Here is a 23,148-nt window from a genome sequence, read left to right on the forward strand (position 1 = left end):
CATCACTGCCGAGGCAGGGAGAGTGGGGTATTTTAGTACTTTTCTGAGCAATATTACTGTACTGACCCATATATAAGTTGACCCAGGATTTTAGAGTCCATTTTTGGGCATAATTTTTTTGACTTAGAGTATATACGGTATACTTTCTGTTTGAAGCAAAGATGTATCCTGATACATATAGTCCCTGAGCTGTTCCTTCTTTTTCTGATTTATTGATCTGGGCTAGATTTTGAAAGCCACAGCAGAATATGGCTCCAAAAACTGAAGCTTCAAGATATTGAAAAAAATATCGCTTTTTAGGAGCAAAGTTATAGATCTCATTGGTATTTACAGACCATCCAATGTTCAGGTTTTAAAGCATCTTGGTATCTGATACTTGGACTAAATGGACTAAAGAAGAGTCCAAGTGATATCCTTAGAAGTAGTATTTTGTGGAGCACAATTCCCTGGCCTCACAATGGTTCTTTCGGATTTTCTCTCAAGTTAATACCACATTCACACCACCTCTCCAAATCAAAAACTTCAGCATCAGAAGAATGTACCAGTGCAACTATATGCAAACATGCAAAGATACAGACAGCTGCACATGATTTCTGGTACATAATTCATTGTCATTACACACATGTGAATGCATCTGTGCACACATGCACACACCTATGTGCAGTCTGTCTCTTCTGTCCAGAATATGAAAGCAGCCTGCAATGAATGCATTCATTTACTTACCATGGAACCGTGACTGAAATATTTCACTCTGAGGAAAAATATGTTTAGACAGTTTCCCACGCTTCGGTAATATCCCAGCTTTTCTGCATGCGCTCTGTGCATATAGCTGTGGTTGTAATGGCATTGAACACATTAGATTCATTCCACCAAAAGATGCTGCAGCAGAAGAAAAACCTTGGAAGCAACAACATCAAAAAGAAAAGAAAAAAGAAAAGAAAAAGCTCCTGTGACTGTATTTTTTGGCATCCAAGATGAATACACTTCTTTTCTTTCTTTTTCTTTTAAATCATAGGGACACAGAAACCTTCTGAATATCTAGTGAGATCACTGAGGCCAGAACTGTCAACAGTGGCATCATTAGTACTGCACTGAGTGACACCTGAAAGGGGGTGTCACCTAGGGGGGTAGTATACCTGGTGTGGGCTGGCACAGCTGCCAGGTGAGTGAGAAAGAGTGTCTCATCCCTTTCTTGCTTGCCCTGGTGGCGCAGTGGTTAAATGCCTTTACTGCAGCCACTCACTCAAACCCATAAGGTTGCGAGTTGAATACCAGTGAAAGGGATCAAGCTTGACTCAGGCTTGCATCCTTCCAAGGTCGCTAAAATGAGTACCCAGATTGTTGGGGGAAATTAGCTTACAGTTGTAAACTGCTTAGACACTGTTCAGTAAGAAGCAGTATATAAATGAAATTGTTTGTTTTGCCCAGCAGTTGCATGAGAACCAAAATGGTTCTCTGCATGCCACAGCACTGGCCCCACCTCCACAAGGAGTGGATGCATTGCCTTTAGTTTGTGATTCAGTGTGCCTGCACCTCCAAGCAGTGATCCCAAACAGCCCTCTGGAGGCTCCCCCCCCCGGGCAGTGGGCACAGTGCCTTTCATTAGGGATCCAACATGGCTGCTTCTCTGAGCAGCTGCTCCAAATCTCAAATGGCTGGCCTCAGCACTGGCCTCAGCACCCAGCAGCTTGGAGGAGGGGGGTGCCTTTTGTTCTGGATCTGCTATGGCTGCTCCTCTGAGCAGCCATGCTAGGCTCCAAACAGCCATTAGGAGGCTGCAGCAACCCCACTCCAGCAGTCTTGCCAGGCAGTGGCAGGCCAGGTGGGAGGCAGGCAAGCAAAGCATTGGAATAGTAGGAGGATGGCAGGGCAGTCTGCCTCCTCACTGACCCCCTCCCCTGCATTGAGTGATACCAACCATAGGGTGTCAACTCCTCTGACTGTCAACACTGACTGGCAGAAGCTCTCTAGAATGCCAGGCAGGATTCATTCCTAGCTCTTTCTGGAAACCCTTAGGAAATATTAACCAGGCCAACCCAGCTTTTAAAATTAGTAAGGTTAGTAAGTTCAGGTTTATATGTTGACCCCTGTTCTGCCATTCCTCCATGGAGCCAAGGGTGATCTAGAGCAGTACTAATCAACATGGTACTCTGTAGACCACAGATGCTTCCTGAGCCATCATCTGCCAGTCTGTGTTGAATTTTCAGGAGGGAAAGAAGTAGTTGTAGCTGTCTTTCATTTTGATTGTCCCTCAGTGATCAGCCCATTCAAAAAACATTTTCTTTAATTCACCTTGATATGTGACTGGTATATTTCTATGGATGAGAGGCCCTTGAATTGGTTTGCCCAGCTCTGTGTTGACACCAACATAGGCTGTCTGTGAACACACCACCCCAGAGCTCAGGCTTGTCTCCAGTGCCAGGTGTTTCTTGTCCATTTCCTCTGCCCCATCCAGTTCCTGCAACAGGGCCTGAGCTGCCAGCCGATGAACAGGGAACCTGGAGAGAGAGAGAGAGAGAGAGAGAGAGAGAGAGAGAGAGAGAGAGAGAGAGAGGTATGGGCACTACTCTGCAAGCTTGATTAGATTGAAAGACCACAGGCTTTGCCTTAAGATGGATGAAAATCACCAGCTAAAGAAATCTAGGTCTTTTCCACTTGCCTTCTTCTGTGTGAGCATGGAAAAACAAGCCACTAATCATGGTTTGACCATGTGACTTAAACTTTCAAAACCCACGGGAGTTAGTGTTTAGATGGCTTTCAGGGGAACCACTTTGGAGTAACTCATTGATTTGCGCATCTTACATGCTCTCTTTTTGTCTGAAAATCATCCTCCAAACATGTTTTTTTTTAAAATGAGGAATTCAGTATAGGCTTGCAAGAATGAAAACTGGAAAGTGGGATATAAATACTCCAAAGAACCAAAGAATTAATAATGATTGTGAAGAAGACAGAATGTTGTTTGCTACCTGGCTGTGTTCAAATTCTTTTTTCTACAAAATCATTATAGATACAATGTGAAGTCGAAGGCTTTCATGGCCAGCATCCATTGTTTTTTGTGGGTTTTTCGGGCTATGTGGCCATGTTCTAGAAGAGTTTCTTCCTGAAGTTTCGCCAGCCACATAGCCTGAAAAAACCACAAAAAACCATTATAGATACAGTTGGCCCTTCAGATCCATGGGGGTTCTATTCTGGACCCCCCCCCCCCCACAGATGCTGGAACCCACAGAACCTCAAGTCCTGTTGATTTTAATGGTGGTGCAACTATGTGCATGCATCGCCATTGGAGTGACAGGTTGGGGCCATCCACGGATGCTCAGATTTGCAGATAACAAGCCTGTGGTTGGAATGGGCTGACTTTATATGTCCTAATTAGGTTGATTTGGGAAGGAGTAGTGTCTGCAAAAGTGGAGTCTAAGGGCTGCATGTGGCCCATGGGTTGCACTTTTCCCTTTCCTCCTCTCCACAGTGGTAGGGCTGGCATTAGTGGGAAATTATATTGGAACATCCAGTGTTATTGCTACACACTGTTACAGCTAGATAAGCCCACCAGATTATACTGACAAAAGGGTGCTCTGAAGACAGGTTGTCCAGGACCCCAACCAAACTTGTTGTACCTACTGAAGCTTTGTCAACTTCTCAACCACCTGCATGCAGTGAACTTAACAAAGTACACTCAGATATCTATAATTTATGTCCTAGGCTGAATCTGCACTGCAGAATAAATACATTTTGATACTGCTTAACTGGCTCCATCCTATGGAATCCTGGGATTTGTAGTTTGTTGTGGCACCAGATGGCTAAATATCTCACAAAACTACAAACCCCTGAAGTCTACAGCATTAAGCCATGGCTGTTAAAGTGGTGTCAACTGCATCAATTCTCCAGTGCAGATTCAGGGCTAAACATGGAGCTCAGGAATTTCACATTGGAACCAGGATGATCCTAACTTCTCCATCTTGCTAGAAATCATGGTACAATGAGAACTCCCCTTTCATCAGTGGCAAACTCTGTGAGAGTATACAAAGACAGACATACCTATCCTTTTCTTGAGCACTGAGGGAGAACTTTGCCTTTTCCATGAAAGTCTGATCTTGGATGGTGTAATGAAGGACAGCAGTTCCTTCTGTAGAGTGTGATGACTGCAGAGGAATAGAAAGTACCTCATCAAAGTGATGCAGGTGGTAGCAGCTTCCCCTTGACATGTTAGGATTGTAAATCTCCAGAGGTTGCCAAGCTAGAACTCCCTTAGCAAAGGCTTGTCTGATTTGTTATTTAGGATATGAGTCAGGGATTCTTCAGTGATTAGGATCCCGACAGAGGTTACTTACCTGATGCTGCCCACGGAGCTGGGCATAGATGAGGCACCGCTGCCCTTGGAAAATGACCTGAGGCCCAGATCCCACAACCACAGCTTCAAGATCAGGAGGCAAGTCCCAGTTGAGAGAAATCTTTGTCACTGCTGGCTGCAGGGCCTTCTTCAAAGACTGTAGTGCCTGTAAAAAGATAGCCATCTTATATAGGAGTTGGAGAGTGCCAGTGCTCTATTGCAAAATTAGCAGCTCAATTTTCACATCAAAACAACAACCCAACAAAAATTGAAACCCCACTACAAATCCTCTCAGTCTCTAGATCTTATGGATGTGAGGTTCTGCTTAAATCTGTCAGGGCACTGGTACAAAGAAGCCAGAAAAGTGGCTGAAAAAGATGCCTGATTATCTTATCTATCTGATTTTATATCCTGCCTACCACAAGTGGGACCACAGGGACTCACAGGATGATTAAATAATAAAAAAGAGTAAGTTATAGCATTGTGGTTTAAGTGCTGAACTAGGATACTATGAGACCAGGGTTCAAATTCCCACTTGGCCATGGAAACCCATTGGGTGTCCTTGAGCAAGTTATACACTCTCAGTCTCAGAAAAAGGCAATGACAATAACCCTCTAAATAAATTTGGCCAGGAAAATCCCATGATGGGTTCGTGTTAGGGTCTCCGTAAGTCATAAAAGAATTAAATTCACACAACATTAATTTATAACATAAATACAGTTTTTAAAAGTTTAAATAGCACAACAACAACAATTATTATTATTATTATTATTATTATTATTATTAAAAATCGAATATGCAGCACCAATAGTTTAAAAACGCTCCCTCAGCATCTACTCAGTTGTCAAAAGTCTACTTGTATATAGGTCTTTGTCTGATGATCGAAGGAAAACACAGAGAAGGCCAGTCCAGCTTTTATTGGAAAGGAGTTCCAGAGCCTGGAAACAGCCATGGAGAAGAGCCCTTCTATACTACACAATTACAGCATTATGATTACACTTTAACAGCTACAACAGCCTCCTATGGAATTCAGGGCTTTGTAGTTTGGTGAGCCACTGCAACACTCTGGTTGAGAATTCTAAATACCCCTCTCTAAACTGCCAATCTCAGGGTTCCATAGGGTGGAAAACATGGTGGTTACAGTGGAATCATAGTGCTATAATTCTGTAATATGAAAGGGCCTCAAGAATCCTTCTCCTGCATTCTAGCCAAATGTGGTAGGAATGAGATACGAGTTTTTCCTGAAAATTTCAGCAACCCATGCAGGCTTGTATGGGGAATACAATATTTCAGACAGCCTGGCTGCAAGTCATATGCAGTATGACCCCTGTGTCTGTGGGACTGGTAATTGCGGTTTCACTTGCCATATGGGGAAAAAAGGTCTCTCTAGGCATCTCGACATCCTACAGCATGACTCTATGGTCAAACTCTGTAGAAATATACTGTTTGCATTTAACTGTGGTTTCACTTATCCATGGCAATCATGGGAATAGATCCCCTGCAGATACAGGAGTTGTACTTATAGCTTTTAAGGTCATAAACAGCATTCTGTACTTGCACTTCGAAACAGATGGCAGTCAGCAAAGCTGTTATAACAAGTTATAACATGTAAATGACCCTGGTCCGTAGTCTGGCGACCGCCTATAGTATAAACATTCTCCAAACACCCTTTGAATGCAGATTGACATACAGCACATTGTTGTTGTTGTTGTTATTGTGTGCTTTCAAGTCATTTCTGACTCATGGAGACCCTAAGGTGACTCTATTCCAGGGTTTTCTAGGCATGTTTAATCAGAGGGGATTTGCCATGCCATCTTCTGAGGCTGTTACAGGAATCCAAATTGAATACAACTAGGGCACTGTGGTCACATCAGACAAATCGAGGAATGGACACAACTGGCATACGTGTTTAAAATGTGCAGACTCATGGCCATTGAAGAATCTTAGGCCCAAATCCCACTAGAGCACAAATATTGACTCAGTGTGAAACAGGCATCTAGGCAAACAAAGGGAGGAGAGGAGAAGACTATGCCAAAATGCCAGTCCAAGGCTCAACTGCTTTAATGCCCAGCCTCTTAAGATTTGGATGAACATCCAGAGAGAGAATCTTTATTTATTGAGGTTTTACTCATGTTCTCCACATTAAACTCAACTGCTTTTTAGGGTAAGGATACTAAAATCTGACACTGAAAAGAAGTATGGCAAATTGCCTGCAGCTTAGGCAAGACAACTGGAGATGAACACATTGAGCAGGAAGAAGAGCTCTTCTGCCCTCACCTTGGCCTGCATGCGCTCCTTGCCTGTGATGAACTCTGCACTGCCACCAGCTGCCCGCGCCACACCTTTGATGAGGGCAGTAGATGCCCCTTCCCCAATCCCAAAGGAGAAGCACCTGTTGAGGGGAAGAGGAGGAAAGCAGGTCAAAGAAGTCAAAGAACCAGGAATGCAGGCTGGGAGGCATTTTAGCTTCTCTTCTCTAGCCTTACCTGTGGGAGTTGCTGTGACTTTTAACTTCAGCAATGACTTCATTTGTATTATGGACTTCACCATCGGTAAACATGAAGAGCTAAGGGAAGAGAGAATGGGGGGGGGGGGACAGAATGGAAGTGTGAGGTAAAGGCTATTCTAGCCCTTGGGTGATTCGATGACAGAGAAGAACAGGAAAAAGGACAAGGGCAGTTCTATACAATGTCTCTACACCGAGGTCCACTCTGAGGCAGGTGATGTCAATCACAATGAAGGATGGGGCAAAACAGATTGCCCTTTTGCAGTAGCGTCCCACTGCCCCTTTCCTAGCCAGATCAGGGCCATGGAAACCTCATGCCATGGCCCCCATCTGGCACTTTGCCAGCACTAAAATGAACGGCAAAATGCTGCTTCTTTTAGCGCTGGCAAAAAGGTGCCCTTGCCACTGCCACAGTGGCTTTTCAGGGTTTCTTTGATACTGTGTGTCTAAACACTGTGCTAAAGAACTGGTGTGATGCTGCCTGCCATCTGGTTAGGCGGGCGGTATGATGCCAGTGTTGGGGCAGAGTCGGAGTATGCACTGTGTGAATATCATGTCCCCACTTTGCCCTGAGGCTGGCGTTAAACACCGGTCTGTTTAGCCCCTAAGTTATTCAAGTGTTTTTAAAGTGAGAAATAACTCTAATCAAGAATTGTGAAAAAAAATCAAAAATATCCTTGGTCTCCTTGTATGTCCTTCCATTAAGAGCCCTATATGAAAGATTCTGCTACTCAGAGACAGTGTGGTGTTGCTGGACTGGAACTAGGAAGATACAAATCCACAGTCATGTCAGGAAGACTTATTTGGTGGTCTTGAACCAGGCTCTCTCTGTTTCTCAGCTTGGATACGGAGTTGAGACGGCCTTGGTCGCCTTAGTCGATGATCTCTGTCTAGGCATCGACAGGGGAAGTGTGACCCTGCTGGTGCTCTTAGACCTCACAGCGGCCTTCGATACCATCGACCATGGTATCCTTCTGGAACGCCTGAGAGAGTTAGGTATCGGAGGCACTGTTCTACAGTGGTTCCGATCCTACCTTTCAGGCAGATTCCAGATGGTGGCGCTAGGAGACAGTTGCTCTTCTAAAAGAGAGATAAAATTTGGTGTACCCCAGGGCGCAATATTGTCTCCTATGCTGTTTAACATTTACATGAAGCCGCTGGGAAAAATCATCCGGAGACATGGGGCAGGATGTTATCAGTACGCTGATGACACCCAAATATATTTCTCTATGTCTCAAACTGATGCAGTGTCTATGGATGGCATCTCTCCTCTGAATGCCTGTCTTGGGGCGGTAATGGACTGGATGAGGGAAAACCGACTCAAGCTGAATCCAGGTAAGACGGAGGTACTTGTTATAGGAAACCCAAGCCCAGGTATGGAATTATGTCAGCCAGTTCTGGATGGGGTCACACTTCCCCTGAAAGACTCTGTCCGCAGCTTAGGGGTGCTCCTTGACTCGTCGCTTCACCTGACAGCTCAGGTAGATGCGACAGTCAGGAGCACTTGTTATCAGCTTCGGCTGATACGCCAGCTGCGCCCCTTCCTGGAGCAGGGAGACCTTGAAACAGTTGTACATGCGCTGGTCACCTCTCGATTGGACTTCTGTAATGCGCTGTATATGGGGCTACCCTTGTGCCAAGTTCAGAAACTTCAACTTGTACAAAATATGGCAGCCAGGTTAATTACAGGTACTTGTCGTACCGACCACATAACACTGGTTTTGAAATCCCTTCACTGGCTGCCAATTAGTTTCCGGGCAAGGTACAAGGTGTTGGTGATTACCTTCAAAGCCCTACATGGCTTGGGTCCAGAATACTTAGGAGACCGCCTACTTCCATACTGTCCGTCCCGCACTCTAAGGTCCTCGGGGAAGAATCTACTTCAGCCAATAAAATCTAGGCTAACTTCAGTCACCCAGAGGGCCTTTTCCATCGCAGCTCCGAAGCTATGGAATGACCTGCCGAAGGAGATCCGTGACATTTCTACTCTTACAGCCTTTAAGAAGGCTCTTAAAACAGATCTCTTCCGGCAAGCCTTCCCTACCTAGTTCTACTCCCCATTTACTGTGACTTATGTCACTCTGTCCACCAATTCTTCTCTTAAATTTAATGAGAAGAATTAAATTAAAATTAATTAAAATAAAATCCTTGCCTCAAGAAGAAGAGCCCTCCCTCCCATCAGACCTGGGAGGGAGTGAAAAAGAGAGGCCCAACTTCCATCAGGCCTAACTGTGAATGTTCTCACTTCGCTCTCTGTAATTTTATTGTATTTTATTTATTTATTGTATTTTATTTTATTATCTTTATTTTTACTGTTGTAACCCGCCTGGATTCCTTGTGATTGGGCGGGCTATAAATAAATTATTATTATTATTATTATTATTATTATTATTATTATTATTATTATTGAGTTTACTTGTGGGCTAGTTACAATGATATAGTGAAAAGGATAGATTATACTTTGAGATCACTGAATGAATTGTAACTGAAAGTAACTAATTATTTAATAATTAGTAATTAGATATAATTAGTGGATTAGTTAATAAGATGTGAAGACATGTTTACTTATTTGTGCAGAGCTACAGTTAGAGATTTTTGAATGGTAACATCCATGGAACCACTACCCTTCCCAAAAAAATTAACATCCCTATATTTACTAATATTTTGGAGGTCTTTTGACTTCTCCACAAAATGTGATCCTCTACAAAGGAATTATTCCCCTGCACAGACCCTCAGTACCTGCCGAGGATGTCCTTCACGGCACGGCTGGCTGTAAATAGCCTTCAGAGGCTGCAGGATCTCTGTTCCTCCCAAATCAGCCTTCAGATTCTTGATACGCTCTAGGGACTCTGACATGGTCTTCTGGGTATATTCTACACTCTGCCTGCAGAAGAGACCAGAGAGACAAAGCTAGAATGGCATTTCCCCAAATTCAGCAAAACATTTTTATGGGTCTGGACCACTTGTCTCATTACTAAAACTCAGGCTCAGGTAGAGTTTACATAAATAGGGGGAGGAATGCATAAATAGGGAGGAAAAGACTTGGGATAGCAGGGCCAGTCCAAGATATTTTGCTGCCTCAGGCAGAGCAAGAAGGGATACCCTCCCTATTGGGTAATATATTGTATCTAGGGCATCTGGGCTATAAAATCCTAACAAAAGAATTTCATAGAAGTGAAAAGAGGAAGCATGGAGAAAAAAACTCATAGGAAGAACAGAATGGAAAAGAGGAAAACACAAGTTAGACACAGCAGCCAAGATAATTTACATCTAGGATGTTCTTCCATTAAGTAATCTGCAGATTACTACTGCAAGGAAAAGGAGCTGGCTTACCTAAGGCTCCTTCTTTCCTACTTTTCTTTTCCCTCCATGATTAAGTATGTTGGCTTTGATTAATTGCCCTTTTCAAGACCAAGAAAGCATCCAGTTCTCCAAATAATTCAATAGTACCTAGTTTTAATCAAAATCAAATGACAACCCAGAAACCAGTGGGAGTTGGAAAAGTGAGGATGTAAAGGTGGCTGGGAGAACTTTTGGTCTTCCAGGTGTTTTGGACTACAGCTCCCACAATACCTTGCAAGTGGACATTCTGGCTGGGGATTCTGGAAGTTCTAAAAACTCTGAGGGTCAAAAGTTTCACTCCCCTGGAGCATACTGGGTATGCTATGCTGATTTTTTTTAATACTCACGGGTAGAATGAGTCATATGTGGATCCAAAACCATAGATGTTGAAGTAACATCCCAAAGGAAGACTCTTCAGTAAGAGGATCAGGGTCTCCTGAGATGTGGAAACATGAAAAGAAAAAAAGGCTTGAGTCACCCTGAATATCCTAACCTACAATTTAGGATGTGTTTCAACATTATAGGTTCAACATTATTCTTCCGCAATCCCACCCACCTCCAGTCTTTCATAATGCTGTTCTTCAGTCCTGGTGTTGTGATGGTTGGAGTAAAGGATTAGGGCTTGGGAAAGCAAGGGTTCTAGCATTACTTAACCAAGAGCCTCACTTTCTGACCTCATACAATCACTACTTCACAGGCTTATTGTTAGATTAAAATGGGTGCATGAGAATGAACCACTGTGAGCATCAGTGGCATTTGACAGTTTCCATGTCAATGGGCCATAGAATCATAGAATCGTAGAGTTGGAAGAGATCACAAGGGCCATCCAGTCCAACTATTTGCCATGCAGGAAATCACAATCAAAGCATCCCTGACCGGTGGCCATCCAGCCTCTGCTTAAAGACCTCCAAGGAGGGTGATTCCACTACAATCCAAGGGAGTGTGTTCCACTGTCGAACAGCCCTTACTCTCAGGAAGTTCCTCCTAATGTTGGGGTGGAATCTCTTTTCCTGTAGCTTGCATCCATTGTTCCGGATCCTAGTCTTCAGAGCATCAGAAAACAAGCTTGCTCCCTCATCAATATAGCATCCCTTCAAATATTTAAACAGGGCTATCATATCACCTCTTAACCTTCTCTTCTCCAGGCTAAACATCCATAGCTTCCCAAGTCATTCCTCATAGCACATAGTTTCCAGACCCTTCACCATTTTAGTCACCCTCCTTTGGACACGCTCCAGTTTCTCAATGTCCTTTTTGAATTGTGGTGCCCAGAACTGGACACAATATTCCAGGTGGGGCCTGACCAAAGCAGAATACAGTGGCACTACATTACTTCTCTTGATCTAGACACTCTATTTTTATTGATGCAGCCTAAAATTGTATTGGCCTTTTTAGCTGCCGCATCACAATGTTGACTCATGTTCAACTTGTGGTCCACTTGGACTCCTAGATCTCTTTCACATGTAGTCTCATTCAGCCAGGTGTACCCCATCCTATATCTGTGCATTTTTCCCTGCCCTAAGTGCAGTACCGTACATTTCTCCGTATTGAATTTCATTTTGTTAGCTTTGGCCCAGCTTTCTAGTCTATTCAAGTCATTTTGAATTTTGATCCTGTCCTCTGGAATATTAACTATTCCTCCTAATTTGGTGTCATCTGCAAATTTGATAAGTATGGCCCCAATTCTGTAATCCAAGTAATTGATAAAGATGTTGAATAGCACTGGGCCCAGGACAGAGCCCTGTGGGACCCCACTGGTCACTTCTCTCCAGGATGAAAAGGAGCCATTGTTGAGCACCTTTTAGTTTCAGGCAGTCAACCAATTACAAATCCATGTAACAGTGACCTTGTCTAGCCCACACTTTACAAGCTTGTTTGCAAGAATGTAATGGGAAACCTTGTCAAAGGCCTTACTGAAATCAAGATTAATCTTCTCTTGGGTTTTCTTTGAAGTTGAAAGGGGTTATCCAAGGTGATGAGCTTGATTTGGCCAGACATAGTTCAGCACCTTGGCTAAAGTCTGGAGAAGATTAACTTCACCCACTAACATCAGTCACATACACAGCAGCACACACTGCCCCCCACGTTTCCCAAAGTCCCATTATTCCATTTCATGTATCCACAGGGTACCTTGGCACTCTGAATACGCAAGGGTGAATCCTGACTGTAGTCAGTGTTGCAATCCATACTGCCAGAACGATCCAGCAGGAAGATGAATTCCCCAGTAGCATCCTGACCTGGTTTGGAGGCTGTGATACTGGGGTACAAAGTAAGCAGAAGTGCTGGGTCCCCCATCAGTGAACCTGTGTTTTGAAGAAAGAAGGGATGTCCAAACAAGGATTTGCAACCCATGGTGGCACATGGGTTCACAGCAACCTTTTCACTGCAGCCCCCATCCCGCCATCACCTTAGGCTTTGCTCACCAGGGACAACTCCAGGCTTCCCAGCTTCAAAGAGGGCATTAGGCTTATGAACATCCTCGTAATATACCAGGAACTCCACATCTCGGTCAAATTGGTGCCCTTCAGCCAAAGAGACCTTTGGGAAGAGAGAGATAAACAAAACACCTTGCCAACTGAACTTCAGATGAGCTCCCCCTCTTCTGTTTTCCCTTCGCTGTACATCATTTGGAAACATTACTGCAGGTTGTGCAATATGTATTTCCAAACCATGTGTCCAGCTGAACTTCTAAGTGGGGATAATAAATTAAGTTATGAACGATCACTGTAACTCAAAGGGATCAACGGCTGAGGAGGCTGCCTGCTGTTTCTTTGCCGATCTGCCCTTTTTGTATAGGCATGATGATAGTTCTAGGCCAGAGTTGACCAAAGTCCTCTGAAGCCAGCAGAGGAAAATGAAGATAGTGGGGCTTGATGTGTTCAGGGTGTAGTTCATGGGATGTGTGCTGTGCATCTGGGATGGAAGAATTGGCCCTGCCTCACATAGCTGACAACCCCTATTCTAGATTAATGCAAAGATCACTCATGAATCAGGATAAGTGTTTCTCTTTCTACAATAGGGGTGGGAAACATGTTCCCTCAAGGCCATTTTTATGTTTCTTGAAGGGAATGTTTTTCCCTCACAGGAACATAATAAGAAAAGGTGGGAATAGTTTATCTTTAAAACACTTGCATCCCTTTGATGTGATTTCCCTCACACTTTATTTTAATTCCAAACCTAATAATTGTCAAAATAGGACACTGCCTTCCATTTGTTTCTAGTTTCATTTTGAGGGCCTGATGCATATCCCAGGGGATCCTGGGGAGCAGAACTAATGGATCTCAGACCTCAGGAGCTGCCCATCCCTCCTCTACAGCCTGGAAACTGGGCTTGGATATAATCACTTTAAGGCTGCAAGTCTTAATCTCTTAAAACTGCCAGTCTCAAATGCAATCTTAATCTAAAGGAATTCACTCTGGATTCAGCATGAAGCCTCTCACACCCTATGCATACTTTTTGTTAACCTGGTAATGTTTGCACTCGTTCATTCATTTATTCTATAGTGCTGTTTGCTCATGCATAGAGATGACAAATAGCACTGTAACTGGGATTAACTCCTCGAATCCAGCCTGCCTTGTGATATCAACATGTGACTTGCTTGATGGTGGTGGATTCTGGTGCTTTCTGTTTTTAAAACTTTGAGGCTACACCTGCTGAACTAGTCTTGCAGTTTAGTGACAATTCAGCAAATAGGACTACAAAAAAGCCATTGTGTTGTTTTCAGTATGCCTCTCCCTAGCTCAAAAAGCAAACCACCACCTGGTGATTCATACAGAAGATAATGAGTCAGTGTACTGTTATATGTCTATCCTTTATAGGTGATAAAGGCCCATTCTTGCTCAAAACAGTGAATTAGCAAACAAAATAGCAAGGTAACCTAGCTATGGGGAGAGAGAAGGTAATAAGGATCAGAACCGTGGCATGGGAGTAGGAGGAGATATAATATTAGGTTTTCCCCTCAATTCCCAAGGAAATCTTCCCTAACTATCTGCTGGGTATTTGCAATTAGAGCTTTTCTTAGAATGTTCTCATCTAAAAGTAGATTAGGAAATATGTTGACACAGATTAAGAAAACATTAAGCAGTGAAGACTTCATTTTCATATTTCATGACTCCAGTCCATGTTATCACTTCTGCCCGCACGGATTAGCTGTGTAAACATAACATTTCTAGCTTGGCCTGAATGTCCCAGTACAAACTGCCCTGGATTTGGATGGGATGTGTATGGGCTTTGCTACGGAGAACAGAACAAAAGACACACTAGTTTTCCAAAACTGTCATTAACTCATCAGTAGCCCTACCTGGGCACTGGTTTGGTCTTCGGCTATGTAGCGCAGTGGCTCAAGGGTGCATTTTGATTCTATACGATTGATGCCATAGGTGGACTCCACTGTGGCACTCAGACTAAGTGTGTAGGGAAGCTGTCCCTTGGGCACTCGTGCTATATTCTGAGTGACAGTGGTTCCTTCTGATCCTGAGGAGAAAGAGACACACAAAAGGTGATGACAACACAACTCAGTGGACTGAGAGCAATAGGAGAGCAATAACCAGGGTGGACTAATCTGCCAACTTCATTCCGCCCGCTCCACATCCAAATACTTTAAATCTCTATTTCAAGTTAGAAGAAATGTGCAGATACCAACTAAAAACTAATCAGAAACAAATTTAAGTGCTAATCAAATTCAAAAGGTAGTTTTTCTCAGAAGAGAGAGGGTCAACCTGCTATGTAACTGTTAAGAAGCCTCTTAGAACTCTGGACAACAAACACAGTTGAACATATAGGGATTTAAAGCTAGACTTTTGGTTTTTCACTTAAAGCCCTCTGCCTGGATGACAAAACTGGAAGTTTTGCATTGTACCACATTCAAATTATTTTAAATCTCAAGTTCCTACCACTGTGTTTGTGAATTTTGGGAAGTTCTTGTTGAAAATCTTATACTGAACTAACAGCATCACCATATGCTACACTGAAAATTATATCCTAAATGATGCACAGTTCTAGGAATGGAAGGATAAAGGAAACAAATTGTGCATATTATTAGGCAAGAACCTTAACTGGGAGAGGTCACAATAAGACTGGGACTGGCTTAGGCTTACTCTACATACTTTCCAAAACAAGGGTTTTGGCATCCTGATAGTGGAATGCATTACTTCAGGCAGCACTTTGGAGGAAGTAGGGATGCAATTTTGAATTCTGATTATTAAAAACAAAGAATGGAAAACAGACTAGTATTAAGGGGAAGAGAAAGGGGAGGATCCTCAGACTCCTTACTTCTTTTCTCAAGCTTTTAAAATTTTATTTAGATGCCAAAGAACATTAGTAGTGTGCCCATCTCCAGCTGCTCTCTAAATGGTATGCTACATTCTTGCACCTCATTCTGTCCCATGTGCAGACCAAGCTTTAATGAATGTGTGAATTTTTGACAATCCACATATTTTGGACAGCTATTCCCACAGTCCTTTAACAGTGATTTTGGTAGATGGAGCTTCTAGGAGTGGAAATCCTAAAGACTTGGAGGGCTTCTGTCTCTAGAAAGCCTGACATGTGGCTGCAAACAGCATATAGAAACAAAGACATGAGGTGTGGGTAGGAGCAATTTGAGATGCCCTGTTGTTGTTGTTGTGTCCCTTCAAGTCATTAATGACTTATAGCAACCCTATCATGAGGATGTCTGGGGCTGAGAGTGTGTGACTCACCCAAGGACACCTAGTGGGTTTCCATGGCTGAGCGGAGAATCAAACCCTGATCTCCAGAGTTGTAACCCAACACTCAAACCATTACACCACATTGGATCTCTCTGATGCACCAACCAAGGGTTCTCAAAATAAGAGAAGATTATGGACCAGAACATCTATGTTCCTTGATGCTTTTTTATCTGGGGTCTAACTCCTAAATTTCCAGATTTGTAAGAGCCCTAATGGCAGTGGCGTCCCTAGAGTTGGTCTCCTCCCATTTCATACCCTACAATATCCTTAATAATACCTTTTGGCACTAATGTTACTCGTAAATCCTAATCCCCATATACCACTGAATGTACTAATAGTTGTGACATAAAACATTTAGCAAAATACACATTCAAATTACAATAGCCTAAATTTATTTACAGATAAGTAGTGAAGATTTGGTTAAGATGTGATGTTTTTAAAGAAAATTTTAAAATTTCAATTTTTTAACACAAAACTTAAAATTTTGAAATCTGAAATATTAATTTTAACAAATTCTGAGCACTCCCCTTTCTCCTCCCACTGAGCTTCACCCCACTCCTATGATCTCTTAAAGCATTTTAAAGAGATACAGATGAATGTCACAGCCTGTTTCTGCCAAAAGATAGGTGTTTTAGAAGCAGTGGTGTCATCCCCCCCCCCCTTAGGCTATTACCTGGTGTGGGCAGCACCCTCTGCACCCCACTAGTGATGCCACTGCCTGGTGGCAGAGTGGTGAAATGCCAGTACTGCAGCCACTCACTCACAAACCACAGGTCTGTGAATTCAGTCCCAGCCAGAGGCTCAGGATTGACTCAGACTGCCATCTTTCCAAGGTCACTGAAATGACTACCCAGCTTGTTGGGGGCAATAAGTTTACAGTTGTAAACTGCTTAGAGACTGCCTAGTGCAGTATGAAGTGGTATATAAATGAAGCTGCTATTGCTACCTTGTGGCACATAGCGGGGGTTCAGGACAGCAGGCAGGACAAAACGGATGGCTCCATCAGGCTCTGGAGCTAATGCCTGGACATAGCGCAGCTTCAGTGTGGCTTCCCCCTCAGGGGGCAGGTTCCCCAAACTGCAGGTGAAAATGTCACTGGTGTTTTCTTCTCTTCCAAGCATGAAAGCCTCACGGCCTTCACTCAAAGCATCCTCATACTCCTCCTCCGCCTGAAATGGATGAACACAAAACAGAGAGAGAGAGACAGAGAGACAGGGATCATAAGGTATCAAGAGGTCAATGGTGCTGGAAGATATAGTAATAAGCAAGGACTTCTTTGAAACTTAAAAAACCCTGTGGCTTTTGACTGATTGGTTTTCATGCAAATAGAAGCCACTACTGCTGGCTTCCATGCAAATAGAACTTGTTTATTAAATCTTAACACAGGTTCTGCTATTTTGAAGATAGCTACAGAAAGCAAAAGTGTGAGTAAACCTGGAAAATATTTATTCAAATCTGGAAATGCCCTTCTTTAACTTCAGCACTTCAAAGACATATGAAATGGCCAATCTAGTTTGTTTGTGGGCTCCCTGGTGGGTTTTCTTTAATTCTAAAGGAAAGCACCTGTGGGGCCACCAGAATCATACTGAGGCCACGAAGCCTGGGGAAAGTAAATGGATTTAATCCCTTTCCTGGTTCCCCAGTTGAAACCACACTTCCATGGTAGAAAGCCTACAGTGATCACATCTTAAGATGTTGACTGTTCTGTAAATGCACAATCATGGCTAATAAAACACAGGAGAACCCTTCATGTAAATGTGACTGAGAGGGCCTTCTTGGGAATCGTTTCCAATTGTGGGATTTCTTCCTACTTGAGCTTAGGCTGCTCTCAGACACCCTGTTCTCCATCTACCAGCAGCCAGAGATCTTTGTATTTAGACAGGCTTTTGGCTATTAAGTGGTTGCTGCAAATTTGAGGTCTTCTCTCGGTTCATCATCAAGGTTATGTTTTAAATGCCTTTAAATGGTTTTAAATTTTTAAAGACTTTTTAAAAGAGAATACCTTAATTTTTTATCGATTATAATAATAATAGTTTCTTAGCTATATTTTTAAAAATCTTTTGTGTATGTCACCTTGGGCCTATATTGGGAGAAAGGAGAGGATATATATTGTATTAAAAATAAATGAATATAATAAATAAATAAATAAATATCTGAAAAGCTTTATGTGTAGAACAAATTCCAAGCATAATATGAAGGCTTCTTGACACAAGACGTTAATGTGAAGATCTTGTCTTGTGTGCCTTCAAGTTGTTCCTGATTTATGACAACTCTATCACAAGATTTTTTTGGCAAGGTTTGTTTTGCCTTCCTCTGAGGCTAAGAATGCGTGACTTGTCCAAGGTCACCCAGTGGATTTCCATGGTCAAGCAAGGATTCAAACTCTGGTCTCATGAGTCCTAGTCCAACACCAAACCACTATACCACTGCGACTCTCTCAATGTGAAGGTAATGTCTTCTCTAATAAATGTTCTGCCTCCCCTCAAAAACTAGACCACAATATTCCCCGAAGATTTAGTCTCTTCAAGACTCATATACCTGTTTTTTCTCTCGGATCTGGGCCTCAATCCGAGTCCCTCCGATCACACCCTCGAAGGCATATACGGCAGCCTCATCATCCAGAGGGAAGACAAAGACAGCCTCCACTGGGTTTTTTTCCTCATTCTTGTACCGAAGCTCAGAAACTACATCAGCAATGAAGCCTTGGACCAACACATCCACGGAGATACCTTTCAGCGGCACTGGACAAGGAAACAGACCAGTTAGTACAAAGCCTAGTTTGGGCTGCCCCTGCTCAGAGTCCTCAGATGCATGGACCCTTCTCCAGACACCTTGGCCCTTCAAGAATAGGCTAACCAATTGGCTGGACTAAGAACCAGGCCATCACAGTATCATTTTTAAGCTGTATACAGCACCTGAAACTCAGTTTACAGTTTGAAGTATCAGATAACTGCCATTCTGCAAACCGTTTGCTGAATAACCACAGGGAGAGGATTTACCTGGTTGCTGTGACTTTGTCAGAAGGCCACAAACAGTTGTCATGGCTGATGATGATCTCTGAAACAGAAGGAGAGGCCATGTGACATATCCAACAACTATAGAAAACAACAGTTTTATCTCTGCTTTTGCTTTTAGTTGGCAGGACTGCAAGAGGTCATGAGAATAAGGCTACAATCCTTTAAAGGGTGTTATCTACAGCATCGAAATAATGCAGCCTGACATCACTTTAACGCCCATGACTCTATCCTACAGAATCCTGGGATTTGTACTTTTGTGAAGCACCAACGTGTTTGGTAGAGAAAGTCAAAGACCTTGTAAAACTATAAGTCCCAGGATTCCATAAGATGGAACTACAGCACTTAACAGTTGTGTCAAATTGCACCCAAAGACTTGCAGGTCACCATAAGTCAGAAATGATCTGAAGGCATACAACAACAAACTCCCAAACCTCAAGATTCTCTAGGGCTGAATCGTGGCAATAAAAATGGAGCCATAGACTTCTAAGTCCATAGTGTGAGTATGCTACATGGCAGATTCCTGCAGACAGCTCCACTAGGCCCAGAAAAATGGCTTCATCTTCCAAATTATCTATGTTCAAAGTACAGGAAAAAATATATCATATCAAGTATTATTGACTAGAGGCATGGAAAAAGAAATGATCAAGGAAAGTATGATAAAGTGGGCAAGGGATATTGGTCATGTAATTCCATATGAAGATTGGCAGAAAGCATGGAAAAGAACAAGCAATTTTACAACCTCACAAGATCTTAAGGAAAATTATAAGAAAATATCTAACAGGTGGTATTTAACACCAATAAAATTAAATAGAATCTGTAATTACATGATCAAAAATGTTGGCGCTGTGAAAATGATGTGCGTTCTATATGTCATGTGTGATGGTCATGTGCAAAAATAACAGAATATTGGATGGAGATACATAGACAAATCCAAAATATATTTAAAATTCAATTTGAAATGGTTCTGGACTTATACTTGTTAAATATAACATCAGTTATGAAAGACTAGGATGAAAGGAACCATTGGAGAGTAATCTTACATTTTATAACAGCAGCCAGAATAATGATAGCTAAAAATTGGAAAAATAAAGAAAGCCTGCTTATAGAAGAATAGGTAATAAAGGTACAAGAATTAAGAGAGATGGACAGATTCACATATTTGATTAACAACAAACCAAAAAATAAACTAGAAGAAGAATGGTCCCCAATTGGTGGCAAGACATATTTGGAATTAAGAATGACCTTTTCAAATATTAAGAATCACGGAGTTTAGAAAGATATATAGAAGTGAGAAAGATTTTATATAGAGAAACAAAGAAGTTATGATAATACAGCAAAATAAAGGCTAAGATTGATTTATTTGTTTTCATGAGGTTAAGATTAATTTAATTTATAAATGAAGGAAAATAGGTGACCAGCGGTTCAATCAAGATACTAATAAAAACTATAAAGAAGCTGTATAATATTTATACTGAAGAGAAAGTCAATTCAATGTATACATTCAACAATGTACAATGTTTTTTCATGTGTATTTTTATTTTAACTTCAATAACGTTAAAAAACAAAACAAAAAACAAAGTAGAACTGTCACCCATCTGCTGTTGTCACCTTGCATCTAGACTGCTTTAACAGCCATGGCTCAATGCTATGGAATGCTGGGATTTGTAGCTTGGTGAGCTATTTTTTCTTCTCTGTCAGAGAGTTCTGAGGCCTCGCCATACTACAAATCCCAGGATTCCATAGCGTTGAGCCATGGCAGTAAAAGGCGTGTCAAACTGCACTGATTTCACAGTGTGGCAGCAGCCTTTAATAGGGAAGATGGTGGTGTGGGGAGGGAGACTGGAAAGTGAGATTTTCACCCCATACCTTTTAGTGAGTCCAGCAGGGGAACTAGGAAGAGGAAACAGGGATTCAGGGTGATTTGAATGGATTGGCTTCCTCTTAGGAGCCCAAGATCCAAAATACAGTACTGAAATAATCCAGTTTGAGACCACTTTAACTGCCCTGGTCCTGTGCTGGGGAATCCTAGTTTATTGTTTCACCAGAGCTTTCTGATAGAGAAGGCAAATATCTTACACAATTACAGTTCCCAGAATTCCGTAGCATTGAGCCAAGGCAGTTAAAGCAGCCTCAAACTGGATTATTTCTGCAGTGTGTTTTGGACTCAAGATGACAAGCTCAGAGGGTTTTCTGCTGCCCCAGGTCTAGATGTGAAAGAAAAGGGCAATCTATCTGGAGGATTTAGGGTGCCAGGGTTTGAGAGGAGTGCCACTACAGTCCAGGACATGAACTTTAAATGATCCTCCAGATGCTTTCTGCATCTAGTCCTGTTTGCAACAGAAAACCTCTGGGCTTCCCTAGGATCTTGGGCTCCAAAGAAGAAGCCACTCCATTCAATCCATACAAAACAGAAGAGCCTTCTCAGAAAGCAATAACATGAAAGGCAGAAAGAAGTGATGAAATGGAAGGTAGGCATAAAGGAAAAAAAGAGAGATGATGTCAAAATAATTAAAGTAAGAAAGAGAGGGGAGAGAAAGGGAAAAGAAGGAAGAAAGGGAAACTGAAAAGGAATATGAGAAAGAAAGGGGGAGAGGAAAATAAAAGAGAAAGATATAGAAAGAGATATAAGTGAGAAGGTTCAAAGAGACATGCGAAGAAAGACAGGGAAAAGAGGAATGGGTCAGAAAAGAAAAATGGGAGAAAAGATTGTGGTACCAGAAATGTTTGCCTGAAAAGAAGATTACCGAACTTGGTAGATGCATACACTTTACACATCAAACAGTTTGTATCACAGTAGGGAATACATTATAACAATAAATAATGGATGATTAACATAGTCTCTAAATACAGATTAATGTCTAAATGGGAAAGAGGCTTCAGCAACTGTGTGCTATTCTACTATGCTGCTATGGTTTTTGTTTATATATATATATATATATATATGGAGAATGTCTTAATAAGAATAATTAGAAAAAGAAAGAATGCAATCACAGAAAAGAAGAGTCTTACCCTGCTGATCCTGGGTGGTTTGCTGCTGCCTCCTCCCTTGGTCAAAACAACCAAAGAACTGAAAGTGAAAGGAGAGCTTGTCAGAGTAAAGCCTTGCCTCTTATCCCCGCCTCTGCCTAGGGAGCAGCTACAAATTCAGTACCAGGCACAATGCAGTACCTGCCATCCACAAATCTCATTCTGATGCACAGTGGGCCCTCTACATTCCCTGGGGTTTGTGTGGGGAAATTTAAGGGCTCGAACAGACAGGCCAAAATAAAGCTGCTTCAGGTCACTTTGGAGGTATGCTGTTTAAATGACACATGCATCTTAAGAGGCCAGAAGCTGTGCCAAAGCTGTGCTGAAGCCTTTAGGACTGTAGTGTGGCTTTGGCACAGCTTCTGGCCTCTTAGGACACATGTGTCATTTAAACAGCATACTTCCAAAGTGACTCAAAGCAGCTTTATTTGGGCCTGTCTGTTTGGGCCCTTACATTTTTTAAGGCTTCTTCTGCCTTTGGTAAGGAAACAAACATACGGAAATATCAAAAATGTCAAAGCCAAGCCTGTTAGGGTCCACCTCAAAATTCTAGAAATCTTGCAAATAAACTTTGAACTAAGACCAGAGATTTCGATCCTCAAATTGAAAGGAAATATGAAAGAGTTCTCCTATATATGATTAGAGCATCTAGATTTTTACAAGGAGAGAAACAGGAAAAAACAAGAAATAGTGACTGTCTGTAGATGAATGGTTACTGAAACTTAAAGGAATGTTAGAGATGGACAGATTCACATCATTATTGAATCATGGCGATACTGATAAGGTGGATGAAGAGGGGTCCCCAGTCCAAGTTTATTGTAAGGAAATAAGGCAGCAAAGTGGCAAGCAACCATAGTCATGGATTAAGAGATATTTAATTTTGTATGGCATGTTATGATAATAGGATAGAAATGAGAGATACTGTTACATGAGTATCAAAGAAGACATATAAACAATAACTGTAAGAGAAAATAAGGCACTTACTATTGTAGGAACAAAGGAAGTTGTTATATAATCTGTTGTATATCATTTTGTATTATGATGATAGAAATAGTTGTATTTTTATGTTTTAATTACATTTTTAATAATAATAATAATAATAAAGAAATGTTCCTCTAATGATGCTTCCTTAAGAACTGAAACTGACCCCAAAATCAACACAAGCAGCTTGTAGTTCAAAACAAAAGTTTACTAATGGCTTTAATCTGTATTCGCATAAAAGGC

The 23,148-nt window shown here is 42.0% G+C and overlaps 1 protein-coding gene across 5 annotated transcripts in view; it reads right to left on the bottom strand.

Annotated features, from left to right (window-relative positions):
- Positions 1–21,982, bottom strand: part of LOC149303501 (von Willebrand factor A domain-containing protein 5A-like) — a 75,089-nt gene extending 53,107 nt beyond the window's left edge. For all 5 annotated transcript variants that reach the window (XM_089479928.1, XM_089479925.1, XM_089479929.1 and 2 more), the window contains exons 1-15: positions 21,907–21,982; positions 18,880–18,937; positions 18,419–18,621; positions 16,827–17,049; positions 14,476–14,648; positions 12,599–12,713; positions 12,306–12,478; positions 10,523–10,611; positions 9,573–9,717; positions 6,814–6,893; positions 6,605–6,719; positions 4,329–4,493; positions 4,036–4,139; positions 2,293–2,498; positions 724–897 (exon numbers count right to left, since the gene is read on the bottom strand). In XM_089479928.1, coding sequence (XP_089336054.1) covers positions 724–897; positions 2,293–2,498; positions 4,036–4,139; positions 4,329–4,493; positions 6,605–6,719; positions 6,814–6,893; positions 9,573–9,717; positions 10,523–10,611; positions 12,306–12,478; positions 12,599–12,713; positions 14,476–14,648; positions 16,827–17,049; positions 18,419–18,621; positions 18,880–18,922 — 2,008 coding nt within the window. In that variant the 5' untranslated portion in view covers positions 18,923–18,937; positions 21,907–21,982. The remainder of the gene's footprint in view (positions 1–723; positions 898–2,292; positions 2,499–4,035; positions 4,140–4,328; positions 4,494–6,604; positions 6,720–6,813; positions 6,894–9,572; positions 9,718–10,522; positions 10,612–12,305; positions 12,479–12,598; positions 12,714–14,475; positions 14,649–16,826; positions 17,050–18,418; positions 18,622–18,879; positions 18,938–21,906) is intronic.
- Between the last annotated feature and the right edge of the window lie 1,166 nt (positions 21,983–23,148).

Source organism: Sceloporus occidentalis, unplaced genomic scaffold (genome assembly GCF_023333645.1).
Source record: "Sceloporus occidentalis isolate IW3139 unplaced genomic scaffold, rSceOcc1.0.p SCAF_14, whole genome shotgun sequence".
NCBI classification, from domain to species: domain Eukaryota; kingdom Metazoa; phylum Chordata; class Lepidosauria; order Squamata; family Phrynosomatidae; genus Sceloporus; species Sceloporus occidentalis.